The sequence below is a fragment of the Alligator sinensis genome, unplaced genomic scaffold (assembly GCF_000455745.1).
Source record: "Alligator sinensis unplaced genomic scaffold, ASM45574v1 scaffold400_1, whole genome shotgun sequence".
Taxonomy (NCBI): Eukaryota; Metazoa; Chordata; order Crocodylia; family Alligatoridae; genus Alligator; species Alligator sinensis.
In genome coordinates, this window is record NW_005841897.1 from 2088523 (window position 1) to 2116334 (window position 27812).

General features: G+C 51.9%; 1 protein-coding gene across 1 annotated transcript in view; it reads left to right on the forward strand.

The window, feature by feature from the left end:
- Nucleotides 1-21517, forward strand: part of SPHK1 (sphingosine kinase 1) — a 28511-nt gene extending 6994 nt beyond the window's left edge. The window contains exons 2-5 of the mRNA XM_006018305.2: nucleotides 14497-14646; nucleotides 15411-15505; nucleotides 15877-15992; nucleotides 19748-21517. Coding sequence (XP_006018367.1) covers nucleotides 14497-14646; nucleotides 15411-15505; nucleotides 15877-15992; nucleotides 19748-20570 — 1184 coding nt within the window. The 3' untranslated portion in view covers nucleotides 20571-21517. The remainder of the gene's footprint in view (nucleotides 1-14496; nucleotides 14647-15410; nucleotides 15506-15876; nucleotides 15993-19747) is intronic.
- The last annotated feature ends 6295 nt before the right edge of the window (nucleotides 21518-27812 follow it).

Consider the following 27812-nt stretch of genomic DNA (forward strand, 5'->3'; position numbering starts at 1 on the left):
CCGCTCCCCCCCCCCCCCCCCCCCACCCCTTTGGTCTTCTTTTCTGCAGACTAAATAAGCCTGGTTCTCTCAGCCTCTCCTCATAAGTCATGTGCCCCAGCCCCCAAACCACTTTTGTTGTCCTCCAACTTGGCCACATCCTTTGTGTAGTGGGCGGCCCAACACTAGACACAGTACTCCAGATGGACCTCACCAGTGCAGATAGAGGGGAATAATGACTTCCCTCGATTTGCTGGCAACTCTCCTACCGATGCAGCCCAGTACACCATTAGCCTTCTTCTCAACAAGGGCACACTGCTAGCTCATATTCAGCTTATTGTCCACTGTAACCCCCAGGTCTTTTTCTGCAGAGCTGCTGCTTAGCCAGTTGGTCCCAAGCCTGTATGGTGCATGGGATTCTTCTGTCCTAAGTCCTTATCTTCACAGCATTTGTCTTTGTTGAACCTCATGAGATTTCTTTTGGCCCAATCCTCCAATTTGTCTAGGTCACTCTGAACTGTATCTCTACCCTCCAGCATATTTACTATTCCCCCCAGGTTGGTGTCATCTGCAAACTTGCTTAGGGTATACTCCATCCCATCTTCCAGATCTTTAATGAAGATACTGGACAAAACCAACCCCAGGACCAACCCCTGGAGCCCTCCAATTGATACTGGCTCCCAACTGGATCTTGAGCCATTGATCACTACCTGTTGAGACTGTTGATCCGGTGAGCTTTCTCCACCTTACAGTCCGTTCATCTAATCCAATACTTCTTCAGCTTGCTTGCAAGAATGCTGTGGGAGATGATATCAAAAGCCTTGCTAAAGTCAAGGTATATCACATCCACTGCTTTCCCCACATCCACATAGTCAGTTATCTCATCATAGAAAGCAATCAGGTTGGTCTCCTCCCGGCTCATCACCCAACAGACTGGTCAGCCCTCTGTAGATTGTTTTCTCCCTCTTACTCCTGATCCCTTGGACTTTCTACCTAGTGAGAGCCCCTTGCAGGCCAGCCTGGCCCATCTGTGGGCTGTGTTGCTGCCCTGACTCTGCATCACCCATGCCTACAGGCCAATTCTGGCAGAGACCCTTCACTAAGGACCCAAGCATCCTGCCTTCCTCAGGCCTGGCTGAGGAGGAGGGCCCAGCTGGGTTGATAGCAAAAGCATTCAAAGAGCTCGTTCCATCCCAACAGTCCCTGAGGAGCCGCAGAAGCTTGCAGATGTTAATTAAGTTGTGACTGTAATTGGCACTTTGGTTTCCCAGCTGTTCAGAGCCAACTCCTAGAAATGCCTCTTGCTGGCAGAACGAAGGTGCTGGGGTCTCTCAAGTGTGGCTCTACATCTGCTGTTCTGGGAGAGGAGAGGGTAGGGCTCACAGACCCTGCTGGGGCAGGTGACTCTGGAGCACTGCGGTGGATGAAGATTGGCTTTCCTTTCCTCCTCGTTATTCTGGCCTCGTTCTCCAGCTGGGGTGCTCTCCTCAAGCATGGTTTGGTCGCAGAGGGAGGGCTGAGCTGGGTCTTAGGAGTTACCTGAGGCCAAAAAAACCCAAGCGAGTTTTCACAAGTATCAGAGAACTGTACTTTTCACAAGTACCTTTCACAAGTACCGGAGAACTGTGCCCACCCTGCTGGAGTGAGCTCCTGATGGGCAGCTGCTTCCTGGGAACACCATTCAGTCCTGAAGGGTCTGTAGTTCAGACAGAGCTAGGTGGTTCAGGGATGTTGTAAGGGGCTGAGGGCTTGTTCCTTCTGTGTTACTGGCTTGAGCTGTGACCTGTGGCGCAACAAACTGGGCTGTTCTCTGAGTGGTGTGGAAGAAGCTGATAGATCACAGTCCTATTCCTATGGGTCAAGTGTCATCACCATAAACCACCGCCACAGCTGTTCCTCCCAGCTGAGAGACCAGGAACAGAGCAAGCCAAGTTCAGTCTGCTCTGGGGCACTTCCTCTGCTGCTTGAACTTGATGTCCCTGTTAAATACTGCCATTAGTTTCTTCTCCCTTTGAAGAGAATGTGACCTCAGAGCTGGTGTGGAGGCCAACAGCCTCCACAGCATCTGGGCCACAACCATACAAACTCCTTTCCAGCTTCACCAGGGAAGACTACCTCTTAGGGTCCAGTCTCTGCAGCCCGTTCAGAGCTCCATGCTGCTGACAAGGGTATCTATTGTGAGGGTAGTTTCTAACAAGGTGCGTCAGATGAGATCTGTCTTTGTCCCCTCCTTTCACAAAGGTTGTAGCAACCTGAAGCAGTCATTTGAGACGGTAACACTGACCTGGAGTGGCCTGGGATGGGAAATGCAGAGGAGCCGCGTTCCATACTCCATTCCCAATTCCTGTTCAATCCATCGCAGCCATCGCTGTGATATTCAAGTGCCCAGTCACAACGCTAATTCTTATTTCCTACACAGCTTGGAGGTTTACACTCACATGTAGAACCATTTTGTCATACTTTACACCATAAGTGCATGCATATGAGGGCCAGGAGGTCACACAAGGATCTCTGCAGGTAGATTTGCTGTCTCCTCATGATCTTGGTGAACATGCAGAGGCCAGTTGTTTCAGAGCAAGGAGTTGCTGCTGTGGGATGGAAGTGATTCAAGATGGGACCCTAACCTGGGGAAAATCAGGCTGTCTCTAAAAGGACAGTTTTTTCCTGTCCCTCTCCACAGCATCTCTTCTGACTCACTCTCGGCTCGTCTGCTACAGTTCTAATTTGAGCCTCGAAAGAGGAAGCCGGGTGCTGATGGGGGAACACGTGTCTTCCCAGGACATCAGATGCCCAAGCCCAGGCTCAATATTACTCAATGGAGTGAGAGGTTGTTGAAATCTTGCTCTTTCCTGTGAGCATCTCTGAGATCACAGAGGGCTGAAAGGTTCTCCTCGCATCAGAGCCAGCTCTAAGCTCCAGATTTCTGCTGGCATGGCCATGTTGGCCAAGGGGGTGAGAGGATACAGTCCTCACTGACATACCCGTGCCTACAGAATACCCTAGAGTAGACCTGATGGCACCAACAAAACTGGGCCGCTACTAATGTTGCTGGGCTGGCTTCACTTGTGTGGTACGGTTTTACTAAACCAGCCCTAAGTGCAGTTCTGCTGAGGGAGATGCCTCCATGCTACCAGGGCTTTGCCAGTACAGAGCATGCGGTAGGTCTTATACTGGTGCTTTCCCAACTGTGGTCCATGGACCCATGGTGGTCCAACAAAGCCATAATAAGTAGTCTGCGGATCACAGCAACTCCCCCGTTTAAGAGTTTGATGAGCATGTGTGTGCTGGGGGTGGTGGTCACAAAACTCTTTGATGGCTGACAGTGCCCCCACTAAGTAACAGAGGGAGGAAAATCCCCCCCCCCCCAACCCCCATGGAGACCACCAGAGCCTGCCGTCTTGGGCTGGGTTAGGTCCTCTAGTAGCTGGACACAGGGGCCAGTGATGTTACAGTGCTTTCTAGTTTATCTTCACAGCCATGTTCTTTTCCTGGAACCTGCCTGGGCCCAGCAGAGGCACCTTTGGCCACCCCATCCCAGGTGTTCCCCAGCCTGCACTAGGCCCTTGTTGCAGTTTTTTGCAGGCAAGGTCTGAACATAGTGCGGCTTCCCACCACAGCCTCTGAGGAAGCAAGCCATTGCTTATGAAAACTTGTGCATCTCTGATCTAGTTAGTCCATACGGTGCAAACCTCCCCTGCCTTCTGCTATGCATCACAAAGCCCCGCAATGAACCACCACATGTGGGCAGTCCAGGCTGAAGGGAGGGCAAGCAGGGAGTGGCCCAGATTGCTGGCACTTGGACAGGACTGTGTTCAGAAATGCTGGGTCATCCGGGGTTACTCAAAAATGTTGAAATCATGGATTTGGCTTAAAAATCACATCAGTTTTTTAAAAACAATATTAGAAACCACTGGGCTCTCAGGTGCCCTCTGGGTTCTGATCCTGTCTGGTGCCCTGTCTCCACACCCTCCACTTTCCCTCTGCAGCTACGAGAGCTAGAAACTTTTTTGGTAAATGAAAATTAAGATCTAGACATTATTAGGAGCTGGGTCTTTAAGACTCTAGATCCGAGGGGAGCTGGCCAGGCTGGACCGGTGCGAATAGATCCTCAGGGTTTGTCCACACAGGGAAGTTGCTGTAAATACTGTGCACTAGCTACTCAGCACTTGCTCCCCCTTTAAGGTAGGGTAAAGACCCAGTTGCATGCATCTGTCAGGTGCTTCGGTGCACCTAGATGCCCAAGTGCGATTTTTCTCTACTTTAACCCATCTGCTTTGGTAACATGCTGTCCCCTTACCCTGAAGACCAAGACACAACAGGCAGTGAGAAGAAGGTAGATCCCCACCCCTTATGCTTTGTTTTCTCAGGGGCGAAATAGGATGTCATTTCGGCACTTGCTAGGTGGGAAGGGGTCTGGCCTTCAGCATGTCTACACAGAGGGAGTCAGTGTGGCGTAGCGACAGTGCTTCGTTTGCCTGCTGATCACTGCCATCCCCATGCAGACCTGCCTCTGTTTCTCCAAGCAGTGAATCTACCCTGGAAAATAGCATCTCAGAGGTTTACCAGGAAACCAACCGAGGTGAGAGTTTAGAGGACTAGAGGCCACTGTTTCCTGTTCCCACCACGGCTGATTTATTTCCTAGCTGGCAAGCACATCTAGTGCAGCTAATCAGCACCACATAGGAGAGGACCCCAGATGTGGGAGAGCAAACTACCCTCTCCTGTGCAGAAGGGCATCTGTCCCTAGCTGATAATGAGCTCTAAGGGGTGGGGCTGGCCAACTGTTTCCTGAAATCCCTGGGTGGGAGAGAGGGAGGGACCCAGGCAGGGTAGGATAGCCGTTGTGAAGGGGCTCTGAGTCTGGGGAGACCTCCCTGACAGAGCAGGCACTTGCAAAACAAAGGTCCCTCAAACCTCCTGCAGCTGCCAGCCAGGATGGAGTTCCTTGTCCCAGCTGACTGAAGCAGGACAGCGGGTGCTCCAGCATCATCCTCAGCTTACTGCGGCTGTTGTCTATGCGAGGTCTTTGCTTGGTCATGTCTCTTAGTCTCTGCTATAAACAGGGCACCTCCTGTAGCTTGGGCAAACTCATCTGGCCTGGGTTTGGCGCTCTCAGACAATGTGGTTTGGGCTGTTTGTAGGATACAGGTGCCCACAGGCCCTGCATGTGGCCATGTGTTAGATCAGGGGTGGGCAAAATGCGGCCTGTGGGCCAGATGCAGCCCACCAAGTCATTTTATCCAGCCCACAGGGCCCCTAAAAGATTTAGAAAATTAATATTTATCTGCCCCTGGCTGCCTGTCATGCGGCCCTCGATGACTTGCCAAAACTCAGTAAGTGGCCCTCTGCCCAAAATAATTGCCTGCCCCTGTGTTAGATGCTATACAGTCAACCCAGGTAGACTACTTTCCACTGCAAAACACTTACAACCTATGGGCCAGATCCCAGTCTGCCTGTTGGACACCTAAGTGGACTTGGGTGTCTAAGTGTGACTCTCTTCCACCCTATGGGAGTCCCTGACAAACCATTAATACAAGAGATTGGTGGGTCCTTCTTCTCCTCGCTGTTTTTTGTGACTAAGTCTTAATGGTTAGATGACTGCGTGGCACAAAAGTAGATGGATTCATGGATTTTCAGGACCTGGACGGGGTGGACTAGTCACGCTGAGGTGCCCACGTTCATTCACATGCCTAAGAGGTGGAAGAGGATCTGGCTCTATGATGCACAGTGCACTGAAAACAGGGTTTCTGACAGGGCTAGGCCAGCAACAAGCCACACTACAGACACCCGTTATGCTCTTACAAATCTGATGGTATCAGCTTCCTAGAACTGCTCTGTGTCATATCAACATTAGCACGTGTACCATGAGCATTGCACCCACATTAGAGTGGGTGGGGAAGCTGAAGTGGAAAGACAGAGATACAGTTTTAGACTGAACTCCTGGCCTTGCTGAAGACCATGGCAAAATACCCCTTGATTTCAGTGGCTCCAGGATTACTCTAGCACATACGATGGGACACAACAGCTATGTTTGCTCACTATGGGTGCAGTGCTGTGAATCTGCCACAGCCAGACTGAATTTGGTGGCCTAGGAGTAGGTATGTTGGACCAAAAGCTATTTCACATGAGCTGATGAGGGATAATTAATGAGCGCTGCAGGGGGGCCTCTCATGGCCAATGCATGCTCATTCCTTAAAAGCATCTACGTTTCCAAAGCCATGAGGAAGGTTTGAAAAGAGTGCAGAGACTGTAAATCCAAATGATACCCTCTCTCCCTGCATGGAGGGCATCTTTGTCCGTGTGTGGAGAAACCTCCCTCTACTCCATTTTGGAAAAACCTATCTGTGTCCTTCAACTTAGCTCCCATTGAACTACAAATGGGTTTAACTTGACGAGAGGCTCTGCTACCTCAGGGCAGGCCCCTCCAGCCCCACAACTACCTGGATCTCCAGGCTTTCCCCGCTCTGTGCTAAACAGCCTTTCCTCGCTCCCCTGGCTGTGGATAGAGGCCAAACAGGTCCTAAGGGCTGGGGGATTTGTTTGCCCCGAATGGTCCCTAGTTCCAGCGCTGTGGGACACAAGTTACTTCCTTGATGACTCCAGCATTTCTCAGCAAACATGACCAAGCAGAGATTTCTGCCATGTCAGCATTCGCTCCTCCGCGGGAGTCACAGAGAGCTTGCAAGCCATGTGCTTGCCCTGACTCAAGATAAAGACACTCCGGGTGAAGGAGGGAAAGGTGCTGTGAGGATGGTGCAATGATAGAAACACTGGGCTGGGACTCAAGAGAGCTGAGCTCAGCTTGTGGCTCTACCACACATTTCCTGCATGACTTTAGGCATGTTGCTCAAGCTGGAATTTCCCAGAGCCGTTCAAGGTATTCAGACACACATCCTTTTTGTTTCAATGGGACCAGAGTGTCTAAATCCCTGAGGTGCTTTAAACCCATCCACTTCTCCTCTTCCCTTCTGTAAAATGGGAATATATAAGCACCCAGCTGTATAGGAATCTACCAGGTTTGGGAGCACTGGGTTCCCCACACACCCCTCCACACAGGGTTAGGCAAGGCGGGTAGAGCAGATGGGACCATATTGTCTGTTAATAGCACGCAAGGAAAGGAAGCACAGGAGCCAGTGAATTCACTCAGACGTGAGACACAATGATTGCTGAACCTCACCCCCTCGCCCCCCTCCAGACTCAGCTGTTGCCTGGCAAGTCACACTGTTTCAATCATTCCCTTGCAGCTTCAATGTGAGCCTTGGGTTCAATGCAAATGCAAGGTACTTGCTGGAAGGTGTTACCTTGTTCCTGCTGGCTTCTTCAGTTGACTTTCTCTCCCCCTTGAGCGGTAGAGATGATTTCACAGATCCTATCACAGCTTCTATTGTAGACAGCTGATGGGGGAGAGGAGAGACTGTGACATGCTGCCACTTTGTGCCACTTTTTATTTTATCACCCTAAAACCTCTTGATTTTGCCAGCCTTTGAGCTCAGCTGCTCTGTGCCATCGTCAGCAATGCCACCCCTCCCCCCCCACCCAAGCCCCAGCTTGCTTCTGAGTGTCAAGAGATAAATGTATCATGCTTTGTGAACCACAACCCCAAGCTGGACCTGAGGCCCCATTGCCCTTCCCTCCCTCTTCCCCCACGGGCTACAGGAAGTCCAAGGGAGCTAAGGCTGCAAGGGAGAACACAGCAGAAAGAGGCGGATGGTATCTGCCTGCCTGGAGGGGGACAAAGATAACATCTTTGCTATGGCTGTCAGCTTAGGAGGTGAGGTTGGTAGCCTTGGGACTGTCTGTCATGCTAAAGCAGGGTTTAACATGCTTATGCAGACTGGGCCAGAGTCTGAGCATGGCTACGGAGAAGTGAGTTAAAGCAATGATTCATCTTTGCTCAGTGGCGTCGTCATACCCCAGGTCTGGCCTACACTACAAGCATTGCCAGCATAGCTAATGTCCTTTCCACACCTCCTGCTGAGGTAGCAACCCCCCCCCCCCCGCCACATTGGGGCTCTGAGGTAGCACCCCCCCCCCCCGTCAGCATGTGGCTCTGTATGCAGAGGTGGACTTCTGGTGTCCGGGGAGATGGTACCTAGGCTGGCAGAAGGCCACACTGTGCCTCCTCTAGGGGCTTCTGCCACCAGTGCCACACTGGCACAGCTACGGTGACAGCAGCCCTGTAATGTAGACAACCCAACCCCCAAACTGGACATTGCTATTACTGCCCACAGCTGAGCTCACCTACACTAGCAGGTTCTTCACGTGTTGAGACACCTTCACATCCCTCCAACATGTGCCCACTGCAGGAGGTCGCTCCATTGGCCTTGGCTGGCATCTTCCACCCTTGACTTATTCTGGGACTGGAGTTATACAAGTCTTTTCTAGACCTGATGGCCCTTGAGCACCCTGCCAACCCAGAGGACACCATGGGAGAAGGAAAAGGGAACAAGGGAGCTGTGATGGACAATGAGGGGCAGGAGAGGACAAGAGCTAGGAGAAGAGCTGGTTTGCAAGACTTGAATGTGTTTGGTCTAACTTGCCAACTCTTTCCCCCACCCATTTCATGCTCAGCTCAGCATTGCAGCAGGGCTAAGGCAGGAACTGAAAGATGGAAGACTTGGGTTCAGTGTTGACCTCCACTCTGACCTGCTACATGACCCTAAATGAGGGCCTGATTTCCAGAGCTATGAAGCCCTCCCAGTCCCCCACGAAGTATGCTGGGGCTGCTGAGAACCTCAGAAACATCAGCTCTCCACCTCTTTGCATGTTTTCCCCTCTACAAAGCAGGAAATTCAGACAGACAGACAGACACATACCCTGGTGTTGTCACTACTGGTTCATGTGCTGCTGTAATGTAGTCAGGAATGGACAGACATGGAGAGCTGGAGTAGCTCACACTGAACGGCTCTTACTGTGCATCACTGCTAGGTGCCAGGGGAGCAGGCAATAGCCTATTTGACATAAGAAAAAAGTGCCCCTGGGATGGATGCAGACAGACCCGGCCTGAATTGGTGTAATTTCACACCTGCAGAATTTTGTCCCTGATGCTTTCAGGTATAAGGATACTTGCTTGGGCAAACTTACCCCAGGTTAGGGGCTTCCATAGTCTGCCTGCTACTGTCTGGCACTGGTGTAGATGCCACTGGTGCAAATGTTTTGTCTGTCCATGCCCAGTGTTTGGGCAGCCCTGGGATTTGAACTAAAAATCTAGGCCACAGGCAGACTGCTGTTGGCTCCAATGGACCCAGCATCTCAACTCAGCCTCCCTGACTCAGTGTTGAGCAATGAGCCAGGCCCCAGCCCTGCTGTTCCCCCTTGTTCTGAGCCCTATGTAAATGATACCCAAAAGCCAAACTCCAAGCCTGCCCTTTTCTAGCCTGGCCTTCCCCAGGGCATCCCAGCTCCACTCCCTACCAACAGACAGGCAAGGTCAGAGGGGTGAGCTGGGGAGACAGCGATGTAGCTCCAGGTGAATGTGTCCGTTACCAAAGGAGCGGTGCCCTCCAAGCGCTGCTGTGGGAGAGGAACATGAAGGAACAGCTCATTCCCTGCCACTCTGGCTGAGCGTCTCCTCGGGAGCCAGCTGCGTGTCTAGGCAGAGCTGTCAGCCTGGATCTTCTTAATCATTAATGGCTTCTATAATTTTCTAGTGGAGTCTGTAGCGTTTCCCTCTCTCACTAGCGCACGCACAGAGACTGCATCCTTAGCCTGGCTCAGACATCAAGCTCCGGCAACAAACCTGTCGGAAAATGATCCCCACACGCATCAGATTGGATCCGACAGCCTTTTCCAAATCACTTGCAGTCCTTCACGCTGATTCCTCCTCTGACAGAGACAGGGGCTTCATTTTGGGGGAAGTACGACAGGCAAAACCTTGCTCCTGATGGCGCAGATGGTGATGTGGTGCCTGCACCCAACTGGGTTCATAGCCAGGTTAGATGTAGTGTGGACAGAAACTGTACTACATCTGACAGATAGGTCTACACTGCAGTGTGCTGCAGGGTGTAGGCCTGCAAGGTTACTGCCTGGTGCAGGGTGTCACAGCCCATGGGGCTGGTGGATGGTGCGTGAAGCAGTGCAACCATTATTCCTTTGGTGGGCGTTCTCCTGGATGAGCTACACACCTGGTTTATTCTCGAGTCATCTCGCTCTGCGGTAGCAACAGCAGGAGCATTGGGGTATGAGGCTTAAGAAATCCTAACTCATGCCCTGCTTAGAGCAGGGCAAGAAAACAAGGCAATACCCTCCGAGGCCTGGCTACACCAACTCACCGAGTGTTGCCACTCAGGGGATGTGCTGGTGGAGACGCTGGCAAAGCTAGTTTTGACACAGCCCCCAAGACTGCAATGAGATGATTAAGGCAGAGCACAACTGTGTTTCCTGAGACCTGGGTGTTCCCAGAGTTGCTCATCCCCTCAGGGCTGTTGTGAACAGGGCAGGGGACAACTGTCTCACAGCTGTGGTGTGGAGGAGGTCCCAATTCCCCTTTAAATACCCAAGATCCTTCCATTTAACCTGTGCTGGTGAAATGCAGACAAGAAGGCCCTGTGAAAGTACATCAGGGTCAATGCTAGGCAGCCAAAAGAAAAAAGTGCCCCTGGGATGCATGCGGACAGACCCCACCTGAATTGGTGTAATTTCACATCTGCAGAATTGTGTCCCTTATTTAAGAAGAGACTGGACAGGCGCCTGGCTGGGAGCACCTGACCCCAGGGTTGGTGACTCTTGTCTAGCCTGCCAGGGACAGGGGGTCGGACTAGATGGCCCACTGAGGTCCCTTCCGACTCTATGAATCTATTGCCAGATGAAGCAGGATGCACCCTAGCACAGCTGGTCTGCTTCCTTGGGTGAAACACACTTCACGTGCTGTCCTGCCCACTGATCCTGCGTTCTCCCTTTGCAGAGATGCGCCACGGGGAATCTCCAAGGTGCGTCTCTGTAAGCAGGAAAGCTGGCTCCTGTGCAGGTCCAGGACTGGGACCAACAATCAGCCGATTTCCCATCTCAGCCCTGGGACCTCAGTGGAGCGCATTCAACACTCCAGTGCAGTGCCGGGGTTGGGGCTGCCAGTCGGTGTCCGTGGGCACCCAGAAAACCCCAAACAGCAGAACCCAGGCAGGGGCTCCCTGGTTCTTTAGCCTGGGAGCAGGACAAAACAGGCCTGACCCTGCACACCCCAGGAACAGTAATGACTGGGACATACAGCAACAAGCCCCTGAAGGCCTTGAAGTGCCTGCCCAGGGGTGGCTGGAGAGCACGGGAAGTTCAGGGCTGCCTATGCTGTCCCATTAGAAACCCAGCAGACACTTGTTGCAATAAAGCAGCACAAATTGATACCACCTTTGTTGTAGCCACAAATTTGGGGCATTTCTGGCAAGACCTGGGGCAGGGACATCCGTTTGCTTGGCATTTGTGCTGCCATAAAAATGTTTATGGTGACACAACGGCAACGACTGTTTCAACCCCCAGAGTTCAAACCCAGCTCTCAGAGTGCCATAAATAGGTCAGGTGACAAGCATATTATGTAACGACATCCCCTGATGTGCCTTAATTATAGTGGAGGGAAGGCGGTAGCGCTTGGAATCTGAGCTCCTCTGGGGCTTAGGTGAACAACAGGCTTTTGTCCCAGAGACAGTGCCTCCTCTCCCTCTGGACCTCATCCATCTGGAGCAGGTTTGGGAAATAACTGGGCATGAACAAAATGGTCTGTTTTTATCTCTGATCTCCCTTCCTCATGGCTAACAAGCTCTCAGGGTTTTCTGCAATGGCTTGGATCACCCTAAAGCTGAGGCTGCCTGCAGCCCAGCCCAGCCACCAACAGATTTAGTGCATAGAAGAGTTGTCTTCCTTCCTTTGGTGCTTGCCAAGTGTGCAGCAGGTGAGAGCTGCTCTGGGTCACAGTCCCTGAGGAAGGAGGAACTTGTGTGGCGAGCTAGCTGGGCTGGTGGCCCTTTGTCCTTGACGAGTGCAGGAGGAAATGCTTGGGGTGCTGAGTGGGAGTCTGGTGTCCCAGTCACTTCTCTGGCAGCAGGACATAGAAAACCACGAGCTAGCGTGGGAAAGGGGGGCATTGCCATCTCATCTCAGTCCTCCCTACCCAGACCAGCAGCGCTACAAGCCAGGAATGATAACAGAGCTTCCCTTAGCTCTACTTCTGATGAAACAACTTTGAACTTCCTAGTGCTCTGTGGCTCTGGCCAAAAGAAATAGGCTGTTGTTTTGCAATGGGGAAAGCTGAGTCACTGGGTTTAATGGTGCCCTTTCCACAGCTAGTGGAATTTACTCCAGAAAGTTGGTTTCCCAACTACTGTTTTGCTTCCACATGGACTTATGTTTAAGCAAACCAGAACCTATAGCAAGAGGGGCCCTTCTGACCTGGGTGAAACTCTGCTTATGCTGCAGAGACTCCTCTACACTAGAGCAGGAGTGGGGGGGTGCTAAGCTGGAGTTGGCCACTGCCTTATAAAATGCTCCCACGGGTCCCCACACAAAGAGCCCGTAAGAGTTCCCTCATTTCAGCTGCGGAGCTCAGGCAATAGCTGTCATCAGCCTGCACCACAGCAGCCCTAGCAGAGAGGAGGGATTTGGACACCACAGCTGCCCTGCTTAGCTGGTGCCCGGGGTCTGCTCCCACAGCAGTGCTGCCTGCCACTTCGGAGTCCTGTCCCACTCGTGCAAACCCCGTACAAGCCCAAGACCAGCGCCAGTGCTGGCCCTGCGACCCATCTCCCAAAGGTGCAGAAAATCCTGCAACAAACCAAGTTGTGGGTTGTCGCAAACAGCTTACCTTGTGCTGGCTGGGACGAGCGCTGCAGAGGACTCACTGGTAGAGACGCTGAGTAAAGCTAGTTTTGACACAGCCCCCAAGACTGCAATAAGATGATTAAGGCAGGGCACGACTCTGTTTTGTGAGAGACCTGGATGTTCCCAGAGTTGCTCATCCACTCAGGGCTGTTGTGAACAGGGCAGGGGACAATTGTCTCACAGCTGTGGTGTGGAGGAGGTCCCAAATCCCCCTTTAAACACCCAAGATCTTCCCATTTAACCTGTGCTGGTGAAATGCAGACAAGAAGGCCCTGTGAAAGTACATCAGGGTCAATGCTAGGCAGCCAAAAGAAAAAAGTGCCCCTGGGATGCATGCGGACAGACCCCACCTGAATTGGTGTAATTTCACATCTGCAGAACTGTGTCCCTTATTTAAGAAGAGACTGGACAGGCGCCTGGCTGGGAGCACCTGACCCCAGGGTTGGTGACTCTTGTCTAGCCTGCCAGGGACAGGGGGTCGGACTAGATGGCCCACTGAGGTCCCTTCCGACTCTATGAATCTATTGCCAGATGAAGCAGGATGCACCCTAGCACAGCTGGTCTGCTTCCTTGGGTGAAACACACTTCACGTGCTGTCCTGCCCACTGATCCTGCGTTCTCCCTTTGCAGAGACGTGCCACGGGGAATCTCCAAGGTGCGTCTCTGTAAGCAGGAAAGCTGGCAGAGAGATGGCCTCTCCCAGACTCCTCAGATCTGACAGAGGGAGTGGGGAGCATCAGTAGCCACATACAGCCTCAGCTCACCCCAGCTCACCTTCCCGCTCCCCCCACAGGACACCTGATAGGAAAAGCTTAGCTCTCTGCTCACCACCCCATGGCCCAGTATGTCACCCCCTGGGAGAGGACGTGTCCAGGCTATGAGGGCACCACTGTATGAGCACAAAGATGGGAGTGTGAGGGACTGGCTGGTCTTGGTGGATGGATCTCCTCCCTCCAAGACTGGCCCAAAATTGCTCCTGCCTCAGAGATAGAGCCAAGGGAAGGAAACCAGCCAGCAGAGAACAAATGACTACCCTGAGAAAGAACAGCACAGCTCTGGGGTGGAACAACAGAGCCCACTGGCTCCTCTGGCAAAGCCACCCCAAATGGCCTCACCCTTCAGTTTGACTAGTCTTGAACACCTCAGCCTAGCCGGCAGGCTTAGCAGAGGCCAGATATTTCCTGCCTCTTGAGGGAAGGGACACTTGCCCACCCCCCCTAATGAGAGATAAAGAGACTGCCATGGCACCAGGGCATTGGCACGGCCTGTGCTGCAGCTGCTCTGGGGTGGGAGCTGTCAGCCCCTTGGCTGAGGGGGTCACATCTACCGACACCGGGCTGGAAGAGACTCTGTATTCAGCTGCCAGCACTGAGCAGTTGCTGCTTGCATAGGACGATGCATGGGGGCACAGGGCTCTCTTGCCCTCTGCTTGGGGAAGGGGCGTTGGAAATCTGTGCTGGCTTGGGGCCTCAGAGCATCCCTTGCGGTGGGTCACCTTAAACAGACCTGGGGCCGATTGACTATGGCATGAATCTCCTGGGCAGTCATTTTGGATCTCTAGATGGGGGGAGATGTGTTGGGTCTCACCCAGACCATTCCCACCCCCCTGGGAGCCGAGTACCAGGAAGGGGAGACTCTGCACAGACTGACCTTCTGTGAAGCAAGCTCCAGTGACATAGCCAGGACTGAGTCTCCTCTCTCATCTGTACTCAGGGGTGACTTACAGCCTCCTGCCACGTCCCTGCCGAGTGCTGGTGCTCCTCAACCCCCAGAGCGGAACGGGCCGCGCGCTGCAGCTCTTCCACTCCCACGTGCAGCCGATGCTGACGGAGGCAAACATAGCATTCACCGTGTTTGTGACGGGTAAGTCTGCTCCCATCACGGGTGGGCATGGGGCCAGCAGCAGCAGTGTCATAGGGGCATGCTTGCCATCAGCAGAGGGTATGCATCTGTGCCCAAGGTCTGACTTTGACACCCCCCCCCCCGCACTTGGGCATTTGTCCAGCATGGGGTAAATTTGGATGGCTCCGTTCCTTTCTGTCTCTTGTCTGCACTGGACTCCTGGTCTTTAGCACTGGAGACTCTCCAGGTTGGGAGCATGCAAATAGAAGTGACTCATTTGCATTTGACTAATAGGATGCACAGTATTCAAATGAATAGAAAGGAGCAAAAAGCAGGAGGGTGGGAATGATTAACGTTGCATACCCCATCCTTCAGCAATGAGAACTTTACAGGGGCAGCACAGACAGATGAATCAGTCACATCCTTTCACAACATCACTCCAGCACCCATCTGTGACTTGGAGATGTACAATGTGCACAGAGCCCCTCCAGGTTAGGGGAGATTCTTCAGGTACCTTTCTTGGGTGCCCATCTTAGCCTTGTTTCCTCACCCTCTCCTAGTGGTTGGGCAGGTTCTTGCTTATTGGCTCCAAGGTTGGGAGCACGGCTTGGGAGAAGAGTTTGGAAAGGCCAATAGGGTAACACAAATGCCATCTTGTGACCATCTCCCTTAGAGCCAGGTGCTGGACTGCACAGGAAGAGGAGACTCTCCCTGGTTCCGGCATCACACAGTTGACATGGCCCATCCCATCCCAATCTGCAGTGCTTCTCTTTCTCTTTCTCCAGAGAGACCCAACCATGCTCATGACTTTGTGCAGAATGGTGACCTGTCCAGTTGGAACGCCCTGGTGGTCATGGCTGGAGATGGCCTGATGTTCGAGGTAAGGAGAGGACCAGGAATCAGGTCCTGCCCCATTGTCAATGATCTTTTGGGATCTGCATTGCCCCCAAGCTGTGGCTAAGTTAGACTCTGTACCTGGATCCATTACCTTTCATGAAGGGACATAGCTCCCAGCTTTGCTGCTTGGGCCTTGGAGCCAAGCTGGGTGCCTATCAGATGCCAAGGAAAGAGATGGCACCCAAAACTTCATCTAGTGCCTGTCACAAAGATGCCCAGGACTGTTTCCAGCTCCCTCAGAAACTTTCCCAAGCCCTTCTGTAGTGTGACCAGGCCCAGAACAATGCTGCTCTGCATCGCTCTCCCTGAGGCAGGCTCTGGGACGCTGCTCTGTTTGTGCCTCCATCTCTGCAGGTGGTGAATGGACTGATGGAGCGACAGGACTGGGAGTCTGCCCTCAAGAAGCCACTCTGCATTTTGCCAGGGGGCTCTGGGAATGCGCTGGCTGCTTCAATCAATCACTACGCTGGGTAAGACGCTCTCAGCCATTGCAAGGGCTCAGCCATAGAGAAGTCAGGTTGGAAGGGACCTCCAGAGGTCATCCGGTCCAACACCCTGCCCGAGGCAGAATCATCCCTACCCAAACCATCTCATACAGCCATAATCTAAACTCTACATAAGACAACCCTCAACCCTGACTTGACACAGACCTAACACCCTACCCTGCCCCAGGTAAAGCAGGGGAACCATGGCAGCCAACGTCCTGCTTCTATAAAACGTTGTCAATATGTGCTCAAAAGGTGCCGGGTAGAGAGCCATGCCCCTGCTAAGCCCCCCACAGCCCATACCAATCTGCCCCTGGGGTAAAAGTCCTTCCTGACCCCCAGATCAGCAGTCTGACCCTGAGTGGAGGGGCAAAATCCTCTAGCCAGGAACCTCTGGTTTTGCTCCCAGCAGGGGTATTGGCACAGCCCAGTCAAAGTCCTCAGCCTTGGCTGTAGCCAACACTCAATATCTCTGAGAAGGCTTAACAACACTGACACACATAGCAGAAAGTGTGTGGGGGAGGCAACTAGTAAAGTCTAGAAGTATAGGAAATACCTATGGTAGAGCTTAGACACAGCTACACCGAGATCATCCCTGCCAGTGGCTGTCCAACCTCTCCTTGAACAGCTCGTGACGGAGGGTCCACACCTTCCCAGACAGCCTATTCCGCTGCCTCGTTGTTCTAACGGCAAAGAAGTTTTTCTGGATATCCAATCTAAACTCATTTTGCAGCAAATTCAAGCCATTGGTCCCCATCCTCTCTGCAGCAAAAGAAAAGGCACTTTCCCCTCTTCTTTATGGCAGCCCTCCAAGTATTTGAAGAATGCTATCGCATCTCCTTTTAAGTGCCTTTTCTGCAAGCTGAACATACCATTGAGCCTCACTGAGGATGCTAATGAGGGTGAGATCCTACCCAGCAGGGTGGCAGGGAGACATATGGGCAGAATTTAGTCACATACCCACTAAAAGCAAACTGCAAAGCCAAGGCCCCTCATCCATGCTACCAAAATTGCCTTGTTCAAAGAGACGGGGAACATAGCTATGGCCCAGCTGGGAGTGACTGTAGCTTGTAAAGACTGGAAAACCAGGTTATAACCAAGTCAGAGAAGCACATTTATCCTAGCTGGACAGTGCCCTAATACAGTGTAAATGTTTTTTGGGGATTTGTGCTGACTGCATGTCACAAAAGGGCTGATTTATGGTCTGTGCCTGTTCCCCCATTTGTAAAATGGGGGCAATATTTGTCCTCACTATGCCAAGTATTTTGCGTGCTGCGGCTCCAAAACATGTCTGAACTGTCAACTGGGAGACCCTCTACTGGACTTCTCCCAGAGCCTTCCACAGAAACGCCACGTGGTTTTGCTCTCATGCATTAAGTGCAAGTCAAGGTGGAAATTTTGTCTTCATTCCAGAATGAAAACACATCTTTCTCTTGACACGAGTCACTGGGAGAAGATTACTCTGCCTTAGATCAAGCCGTATGGTTTTGCAGGGAGCAGGAACTAGAACTGGACAGTGTATTTGAACTTTTTTTTGTTGTGGTTAATAAGTGCCCCTCAGTAAAAAAAGGGTTCAGCAAGAAACTGTGGCTCTGAAAACTTTGCAGATCCTGAGAAAAGGGCTGTGCTTTCTTGAAGTCATTCTTTAAAAAAAAAAAAAAGAAGGAAGTGTTAGACATTTCCCTGATCCAAACCACACATAGTCATCTCAACAGACCAGCTTCCGCTGCTTAGAAATGAAACCCCCTGAAGTTCTTCGTGGGTGACAGCTTTCTCATAATGCCTCCAGCAAGAATCCAGTTGGGGCTGGATTTTCAGGAGTTCAACTCAACTGAGGTGCTAAGTCGTGCAAACTGCATGTCCAAAGCAGCTCTAAGGGCAGTTTTTCCTAAGTGCCCAGTGTTCACCTGGTGCATTTACTTACATGGCTTCATAAATGGTTGCTGGTCCTTAGCACCTTGGAACCACAGAGGATGCACGAGGTAGGTCCCCAGGCATAGGGATGCAGGGCATCTTCTAATCCCACATCCGGAAAAGGATGCACTGCCGATAGCCCCGGCTTACGTGTTCTCTGCCCAAGCTGTGCAGCTAGGGCCAGCCACAAGTCAGCACGCAGCCTTCTCACTCCAGTGCCTGTCCCTCTGTCCCTGTTGGGTTTGCTCAGGGGTTAGGAGAGCACCTGTCTAAGCAGGAGGTGAAGGGAAGCTGGGATATGCCCTCGTGAGAGGCCTGACGACATTCAAAGTTGCTCACGGAGCTGGGAGAGCTCCCAGTCAGCACAGAGCAGTGTGCGCCGCTCTGCCCCATCACCCCACGCAGCACTTCGGCATCTCAGCCCGGCCCCTGGGGCTGTGCGTTTGGCTGGCAGGTGATAGCGTCGCTCTAGCTGCTCCCAGCCCAAACCTGCTCACTTTCCGAATACGACTTCTTTTCCCCTCCTTAATTGGCAGCTCCACAAACTGTGCCCCGAGCTCTGGGGATCACCGAGTTGTCCCTGGGTCCCGCTCGGTGTCAGTCACAAAGGGTCACAGCCGAGCTGCTGCTTCTGCAGACGGTCCCGGGGGCGCAGTAGACTCCAGCTGGCTCTGCTGTAGCCATGGGCTGACAGGAGCCAAAGGCCCGGGTGTCAGTACAATGAGCCAATGGGCCTCAAAGACCCTCCAGGTGCCCTTTTTCTACCCATCCCAGAAAGACACCCTTCCCTCCCCGCTGCCTAGTCCTGCCCCCTCTGAGTGTGAAGGTTGGGCTCTTTAGCCAGGTGGGAAGGCCCCCCTCCTCCCCGGTGACCACCTTCCTCCTGTTGCCCATGCCGGTGTTTTGCACAGAGCTCCTCCGCTCCCTGCCAGGCTCCCAGCTGTTTTAGGCTGACTTCACAGCTGGTTCCTGGGCTGGCAGCTGGCAGGACCCAGGAGTGTGGGGCAGAACAAGAGGTTGGGGGCTTCCCAGCACAGAGGTGGGGTGTGATGGTGATTTGCTGGTGGCCCCCAGTTGGTCCTTCCTCTTAGTAGCCTGAAACCTCCTTTCCTTCCAGTGCAACCCCTTCAGTGGCAATCCCTCCCTCCCTCCCTCCCTCAAAGTTTGCCATTGATGGGATATTAGCAGGTTTCTATGGGGACCACGGATTTGGACCAATGCATAGGGGAGCTGAGATACTTCAAACCTCCCAGGGTGCAACCTAACTGGAAGGCCTCGCAGCATTGCTGAACCACCACACACGTGAATCTCCTGGCTCCCCAGGACAGCGCACGGCTTACCCCGACACACGGCAGAATCCACCCCATCTTGGGTGCTCTACCTCCCGCTGCCATGAAGTTGGAGCTAGTTTCCCTTTCGCTGGCAGATCGCCCCTGACAGCTTGACAGCAGCGACACGGGCCTGTCCTCGCCTCTCATGTGTGTTTGTCTCTGACAGGCCAGGCTGCAGGTCTTGGCCAAAAAATGCTTTGCTTGTCTGCCTCCCCAATGCCCTGGCCAGCTTCCTGGCTCCAGTTGAGCCTGAGGAAAAGGGCATAGGGAAAGCATCTCCAAGAATAGCCAAGGTGAGGCTGTGTGGGCAGGGGAGTCTGGAAACAAGGGTCCTGGGGTGACGTTGGGCCCTCCCGGCCTCCCATTTCAGCTCCAGCTCCAGCAAAAGAGGGTAAGGGTGGAGCTGCCCCTTTTGTTAGCAGTCTTGGAGGCTGCTCCAGTGCACCCGTGATGCCAACTCACAGCTGAACCATGCTGTCTTTGCATCTGTTTCAGGAATGAGCCTGCCATCAGGGAGGAGCTGTTGACCAATTGCACCTACATCCTCTGCAAGGGTCTGCACACACCGATGGACCTGGTCTCCCTACGCACCGCCTCCGGCAAGCGCCTCTTCTCCTTTCTCAGTTTTGGCTGGGGCTTCATCTCAGATGTGGACATCACCAGCGAGAGGTATCGCAAGCTGGGCAATGCCCGCTTCACCATGGGCACCGTCCAGTGCCTGGCCAAACTGGAGGTCTACAAGGGGCGTCTCTCCTACCTGCCTGTGGGGGAGACCTCTGCTTCTTCATCTCCCTACAGTGAACAGAGCAGCTCCTCAGGGCAAAGTGGCCACCACACCTGCTACAGAAATGGCCACCCCAGCCACATCCTCCCCCAGACAGTCCCAGGGGTGTCCCATGTCCCTGAGGGGACCTGGCCAGAGGACTCCCTCCTTGTCCCCTTTAACCAGCCAGTCCCAAAGCACTGGACTGTGGAGCCAGAGGAGGAGTTTGTCTCCATTTTTGCCATTTACCAGTCTCACCTGGGAGCAGACTATGTCATGGCCTCGAAAGCCAAGCTTCATGATGGCTCTATGCACCTGTTCTACTTGAAGGCCGGGGTCTCCAGGACAGCACTGCTCAAATTGTTTCTAGCCATACAGAAAGGGACCCACATGGACTTAAACTGCCCCCAGCTTCGGTACATCCCCGTGAGAGCCTTCCGTATCGAGCCCTTTGTGGCTGCTGGCCTCATGACTGTGGATGGTGAGATGCTACCCTGTGAGCCGGTTCAAGGGCAAGTGCAGAACCAACTCTGCAGGATCATCGGTGGCCCCTGATTCCACCCCCAAGACCTTGAAAATAAAATAGTTCCAAAAAAGGGCTTTGATCGCGTGCGTCACTGAGCCCCCGGGGTGCTGGGACACAGGACAGGCTGGGAGCACCGCAGGGAATATTTATGCACCTTGCTACTCCAAAGCATCCTTTTCCCTTTAGAGTAGTTCTCATGGGCCTCTGGTTTTCTCTTTGCCCGGTCCTGGTCCCTCCCCTGCCCAGAACGATGACTATTTTGCCACCTGATGACATGCACTTTATGGAAACCTCTTTCTTACTTTCCTTACTCAACTTGGAAGTGAGAAAAGAGGCATCCCATGGGCACAGCCTGCTGGAAGGGTCAGGCAGGTCTGGCCAAACAGTTTTTATAGGGAAGTGATGCAAGGGACTCGGGGGCCCCTGGGTTGCAGTTGATGCTGGGGAATATATACAGAAATGGGACATCACTTACCAGAGCAGATTAGCAGGTACAAAGGCATTTCCTTCCCCCTCACCTCAGCAATTTCAATGCTGGACTGACTTCTGCACCCAGAATGACCTAACGTGGCAGGGATTCAGCAGATAAGACCAGACATCTCACCAGACCAAAGTGTCCTTACAGTACAGGCCTCCTCTGAAGGGAAACAAGGAACAGAACTGCAAGGAGAAAGCCAGTCTGCTCCCTTGCCAGAGCTCACCGCACATACTCGAGGCACCATTCCCTTCCTCCAACGCAAACACCTCCGCTGAGTAGACCCTGGACACCATGCCTGTCTCCAACGCCAGCCGATGCCAATTGCTCCAAAATCACCGGACCCTTGGGGAAATGAAATGGCTCGAGCAGAAACAATGAACTTTTGGGACCAACGTTTGCGACAGTAAATCAAAACTTTTATTTTATTTTTAAAATATTTCTATCAAGAGCTCCCTGTAGCTGCTGTGTATATTCTTATGAGAAAAAGCACAATAAAGATCTAGCTTTTGCTAAACCAGACGTAGCAGTCATATTACGAGTGCTCCAACTTTACTGCATGCCCCGAAAAATGCCTGAGGTTGGATTCTTTTCCCATCTCCATCAAATTTCCTGTGGGATCATCAGCAGAAGAGCTCCTCAGTAGCATTCTGCTACGATTATTGCCATCCGGTTTGGACAGGAAGGGGCGTGGGTCAACAGCTCCAAAATAGTTTCTTGTAGACATGTAGAACCCTAGGCAGTCATTACCTACTATTAAATCTCCTTACTTTGTAGGGTGGAAAACAACAGCAGTGACTCATGTTGGGCTAAAAGATGGGACATGTGGTGTCACACCAATCTAAAGGATTTAAAATAAGTTAGTAGAGCATGGCTTATTTTGCTTTCTGCTGTGAGTATAGAGGAGAAATGCACCAACTTGTCTTACTAGCTATTTCTGGGCATTTAATACATCTCAGTGAATTTGGGAGTGTAAATGAGATGAGAACAACTAAAAAAAAACCCCAAAAACCTCATGCATCACAAGTGTTTTGATGGTGATGGTTATAAAAGCAGCTGCCACAACATTTTGACAGCAGCCATATAGAACCATAGAAATAGATGATCGAGTCCCTGCCAGCCATATATCTAGTCCAGCCTCCTACTCAAGTTAGGACCATGCATCTCTACACCAGTGATGCTTAATCTGTTGTGTACCAGGATTCATTTGTAAACATCAATGGCTAGTCTTGACCTAGTGCCCATCACTCCTTACCCGCTGACGCCCGCCCCCAGGCCCCAGCCCCGCAGCGTGTGGGGCAAGGGAGAGCCCTCAAGCAGCCCCTTGGAGGCTGGAACTCTGTTAGCCTGCAAGGGAAAAGCCACGGTTTCCCACATATTTCTCCTTTAAAGGAGAATCCACTTCTAAAGTTTGTTTTGTGACCCTTTCATATATTCTTGCGATCCACTTTAGGTTGCAACCCATGGGTTGAGAAACACTGCTCTAGTCCAACTCATCCAAACATTTGTCCAACTTACTCTTAAAAACTTCCCAAGAATTTGATTACACAGCCTCTGTAGGTGACTTGCTCCACGGTCTAAACACCTTCACAGGTAGAAAGCTCTTCCTAATATCCAACCTAAATTTCCCCTAGTGCAATTCAGTGATGGATAGCATTGTAGAAACCTAGGTAGTAGTCAAGTACATGGTCCACCCTACAGCTGTCAGTCCTCCGCCCACAAGGCATTCCAGAAAATACACATCATATTCAGAATTCACATAAAATATTCTGTGACAGCCTGTATGGATGAGATCTCCAAACCCAACTGAACTGCTGGAAAGAGAGACAGCAGAACAAACTTAAGGTACTAGCACCAGGGTTTCTCATTGCCCATACACTTAATAGCTTATTATTTATTCTATGTTTTTTTATTTTGGTGACAGCTGCTAAACGTTTGGTACAAAGTGAAGTAATTAAGCCAAATTTGCAATGCTTATGATGGTGAAACTGCACCCACATTTATTCATCTGAAAAACTATGCAATTAGGATTGCAAAACCAGGGGAACACGAAGTCCAGTTGCTCTCCAGGCCAGGATTAAATGGAGCTGAAGGTTATTTGCAATCCAGCGAGGCAGACAACAGTTACCAGATCCTAAAATAAGATAGAACTCCTTTCCCCGTGGTATTTGGCCAGGGGTAAAAGCGGACACTCCAGACTCTTTTACTTCGCCTAATTCCTTCTTCCATTGTTGGGCAATTAGACTGTCAGGGAAAATCAAGGTCATATGCCCAGCTGATCTTTCGGGCAGCCCATAGAAGTTGCTGCCCAACTCAAATGGCGCCATCTTAGTTCCAGTTCATTGTGCCTGAAAGAGTGCCCCAGTGGGAACCTGCCACATCAACCGCTACCCCATGCCTCGTGTGTGTCAAGCTCAGATGTCCTTTTCCACATCAGTTATCCGGACTCGCTGTAAAGGCTCCGACCCTGACGGGTTCTGCAGGAAGGCCTGGATCTCAAAGGGGTGCAGCACATTGCATGTGTGCTCCCCTGATCTCGAGAGTTTGCCTGGGGGGGTCTAGGGCGGTTCTGGAGGAGATCCAGTTCTTCAGCTCTGGGGAACCAGACTCCTCACCCATCACTGGTAATTCAGAGCCAAGCATGGTGGCAGTATATGCTGGTCAGGCTCCTTCTGGAGAAAAGGCTCCTGCTGGGGGAACACCAGGTGACTCTCTGGGCAAAGCCGAAGGGCTTGAGCTCATCACCACTCGACAAGCCCAGGAAGGGTACAGTCAATCCATGCCTCCTTCCATCAGTTCTCTGCTCCTGGAGCACAAAGCACCCATGAGCTCCAGCAGCAGCAAGGGGCAGAGCCCTGAGAGGGGCTGTTTTCAAACCCACTTCTCTACCGCCCTGGAGAGAAAGATACGTTTCTTTCCCTTCATTTTTATCCTGCTCCCATGTCCAGAACAACTTAAATCCTGCTGCGTCCCGTGCTAGCAACAGATTTCAAGCAAGCAACCTAAGTCTGGTTGCACAGTCCTGGGTTTTTTCCCTTCGCAGTCATGCCTCTGACAAAATTTCTCCTAGCACCTTGGTATCAGGTTCCCTTCGCAGGGCTGTTGATGCCTGACAGCAAGGTCGCACACGCTAGGCTTTCCCCCAGTGTCTCTTTTCAGCCCAGGCAGAAGGCAGGGGAAAGGCCCAGAGGTTTGTTCACACCAAGATATGGCAGGCCCCAGACAAGAGCTGACAGCACAGAAATCCCCTACAGAAAACTGAGCTCGTCTTGCTGCTACAGTGGACGCTCTCCAGGAAGCGCGATTAGCCTCTGCAGCAAACGGAGGTCCCGCAGCCCCCAGGTGACAGGCGCTACGCTTGAAGCACTGCTCACCGCAGTCTCCTTTCTGTAACAATTAAATGCCCACTGTGCTTCTGCATTGATATTTGCCCCAATCCCCAGACCCACAACTCTTTGTCAGTCACAACTGGCATGGTCACCCCAAGGAACCAGGTACTATACAAAGTGCAGCTCAAGCCTAAGGCAGCTTTTCCCACCCGCCCCAGTAAGGAAGGCATTGTCACCATCCTGCAGTGGGAGGACAGCCAGGATTTGAACTCACGGCATTCTGAATTCAGGCCCAAGCATCATCTGTTTAGCCCAAGAGTATTGAATGCATCAGGCCCACGGAGGGACCCCTCCAGCACGTGGGGTCAGCCTTGCATGCAGTGCACTTCCCAGACCACCTTCATGGCCCACAGGCCATATCTGAGACCTTGGGTGTCCTGGGTCTCCTTGCTGCGGGGGCAGGGGATGCGCACGCATGTACTGCATGTCCTTCACGTCCAACCCACACTACTCTGCCCAAACATTTCCAGGGGCTCCAGGCAGCAGAGGATGTTTTCTACAGCTGCTGCAGCACCAACCTCTGCTTTCCTCTTACGTCTGTTCCAACAACTGAATACAGAGGCTGGAACAACTGTGCTTAACATGATGCCTATCCAGAGGTGCAAGCCTTCCCCCTCATTGTTCAGGCCAACCTCACTGTCCTTCAGCAAGGCCTTTGACACCATCCCCCACCTCATTCTCATCAAAAAACTAGGCGACTGTGGCATCGATGCCTGCACAGTCAGACAGATTGCAAATTGGCTGAAGGGTCGTACTCAGAGGGTGGTGGTGGACGGGTCTTTTTCAAGCTGGAGGGAAGTGGGAAGTGGAGTCCCCCAGGGCTCGGTCCTTGGGCCCGCACTGTTCAATTTCTTTATTAGTGACTTGGATGATGGGGTAAAAAGCAGCCTGTTTAAATTTGCTGATGATACCAAGATTTGGGGTGAGGTGGGCACGCTAGTAGGGAAGGACAGATTACAGCAGGACCTGGACAAGTTACAGGGGTGGGCTAACGCAAACAGGATGGGTTTCAATACAGACAAGTGCAGGGTGCTGCACTTGGGCAGTAGGAACCAGCAGCATACCTATAAGCTGGGAAACTCCCTTCTCGAGGGTACGGTGGCAAAGAGATCTTGGAGTCATTATTGATTCCAAGATGAACATGGGCCGACAATGTGAGGTCACGGTCAGGAAGGCCAACCGTACCTTGTTGTGCATCCACAGATGCATCTCAAGCAGGGCCAAGGAGGTGATCCTCCCCCTCTATGCGACACTGGTCAGGCTGCAGCTGGAGTACTGTGTCCAGTTCTGAGCACCCCACTTCAAGAGGGATGTGGACAACATTGAGAGGGTCCAGAGGAGGGCCACCCGCATGATCCGGGGTCAGTAGGGCAGGCCCTACGAGGAGAGACTATGGGACCTGAACCTGTTCAGCCTTCACAAGAGAAGGCTGAGGGGGGACCTGGTGGCCATCTATAAACTCAACAGGGGGGAACAGCAGGGGTTGGGAGAGACCCTGTTCCCCCTAGAACCCCCCAGGGTAACAAGGAATAACAGCCACAAATTGTTAGAGAGTAGGTTTAGACTAGACATCAGGAGGTGCTACACTTCACAGTTAGGGTGGCTAGGATCTGGAACCAACTTCCAAGGGAAGTGGTGCTGGCTCCTACCCTGGGGGTCTTTAAGAGGAGGCTTTACGTCTACCTGGCTGGGGTCACTTGAGCCCGGTTTTCTCTCCTGCCCAGGCAGGGGGTCGGACTTGGATGATCTACAAGGTGCCTTCCGACCCTACTTCTATGAATCTATGAATCCTGGAGGACCAGCCCCCTCCTATTCCAGGAGAACCCTGGCCTTGCCGTCTCCAAGAAGGCTGCCGAGTAAAGGTGCTGTCCATGCTGGCAGTTGGTGACATGGACACTTATCAACTTCCAATGAAACCTACTTATTTCACATCAGCCAGTAAAAGTGACCTTAGAGTCACTGCAAGCTTAGACAAATGTGGCATGGCATCTCAGATCTCATCCTTAGTCATCTTGGTCGCTACCCAGACAGCTGATGCGAGCGAGGTGGGGTTGGTTCTTTAACACACATGCTACTGGAGAGCAAGCCTGCTCTTCTCAAGCCTCCTAGAAATAGAGAGTTTGATCCAAAGTCCCAGAGCTGTCAATGCCAAGATGCCCACTGAGCCACCAGGCAAGAACCCAGGTACGTCAGGCAGCTGCGGACTTATCGACAGCTCTTCCTTAAGACCCGATGCCATCTCCTGCTCCCGTGCTGTTTGCCACTTTACTCTCTTGACAGGCCTGTGAGTTTTGAGAGCAGAGTCCGGGAGCTGCTCCGCACAGATAAGGGCAGCAGACTTTGCCCTGTGTCGTGCGATAACACAAGATGCCACGTATGGAAAAGGAAAACAAAATTAGACGGCAGAGTCGGAGCTATTCACAGAGGCAAAAATTTAATGGCAAGTCACCTTTTCTCCTTTATTACATCTGAATTAGCCAAACAAACAAACAAAAAATGGTTGGCAGGTAAAAAAAAAAAAAAGAAAAGAAAAGAAAAGAAAGGTTGAATAAATCACACAGCACTTTATACATATATCGTAAGCACCCAAGCATTCACTTCTGCACGTGAACAACACACCTCTAAGCATGGCGTCAATAATTGTCAGTTCCATTTTTTTGTAATTTTTAAATACTGTACAGAATCAAGGCTACAAACTGATTTTGTTGTAATTCTCCAGCAATTCCACCCCCCTCCCCCCCAGCACTTAAAACAGTTACAGGCTGTTCTTATTTGTATATCACCCAGTCGTGTAGCCAGTTTTAAGGCTAACAATATGCATCATGCTTTGGCTTTTTTTTTTTGTTTGTTTTTTAAATTTTTTTCCTTCTTTTTAAAAGGTTTTTGCCTTTTTTAAATGTTATGCTTTTTTTTTTTTAACCCTTAAATATTACATACATACACCAAAAAAAAAAAAAATACATAGCTTCTGTGTGCTCAACAGCAACCTCGTAACTTGGAGCTTCACATTATCAAAAGCTTAGAAAACTTGTAAACCTCTGTGCAGGCCTCAGCTGGGGGCAGACAGCTCTGAGGAGAGGGTGCTGCTCAAGGGGGGCAGTAGGTCCCTACTAGGCCAATACGGGAACTCTTTCTTCTGGTTGGCAATTCAAGGAGCCCGTGCAAAGCTCTTGATTACAGTCCCAGCAACAGACGTCTTGGTGGAAGCGGGGAGGAATCGTAGGGGAGCCTGAGCAGCCCAAGACTGGCACTGATGCTCCCACCATCTTCCCCCAAGACGACAGGCAACCTGACGTCCCTCCACCCTCCCAAATGAGATGAGAGCAATAATTGTATGGAGAGGGGAGGGTGGGTGGGAAATGCCAGGATATGACAGAGACCCCCTTTTAACCCCCCCCCCCCCCCCC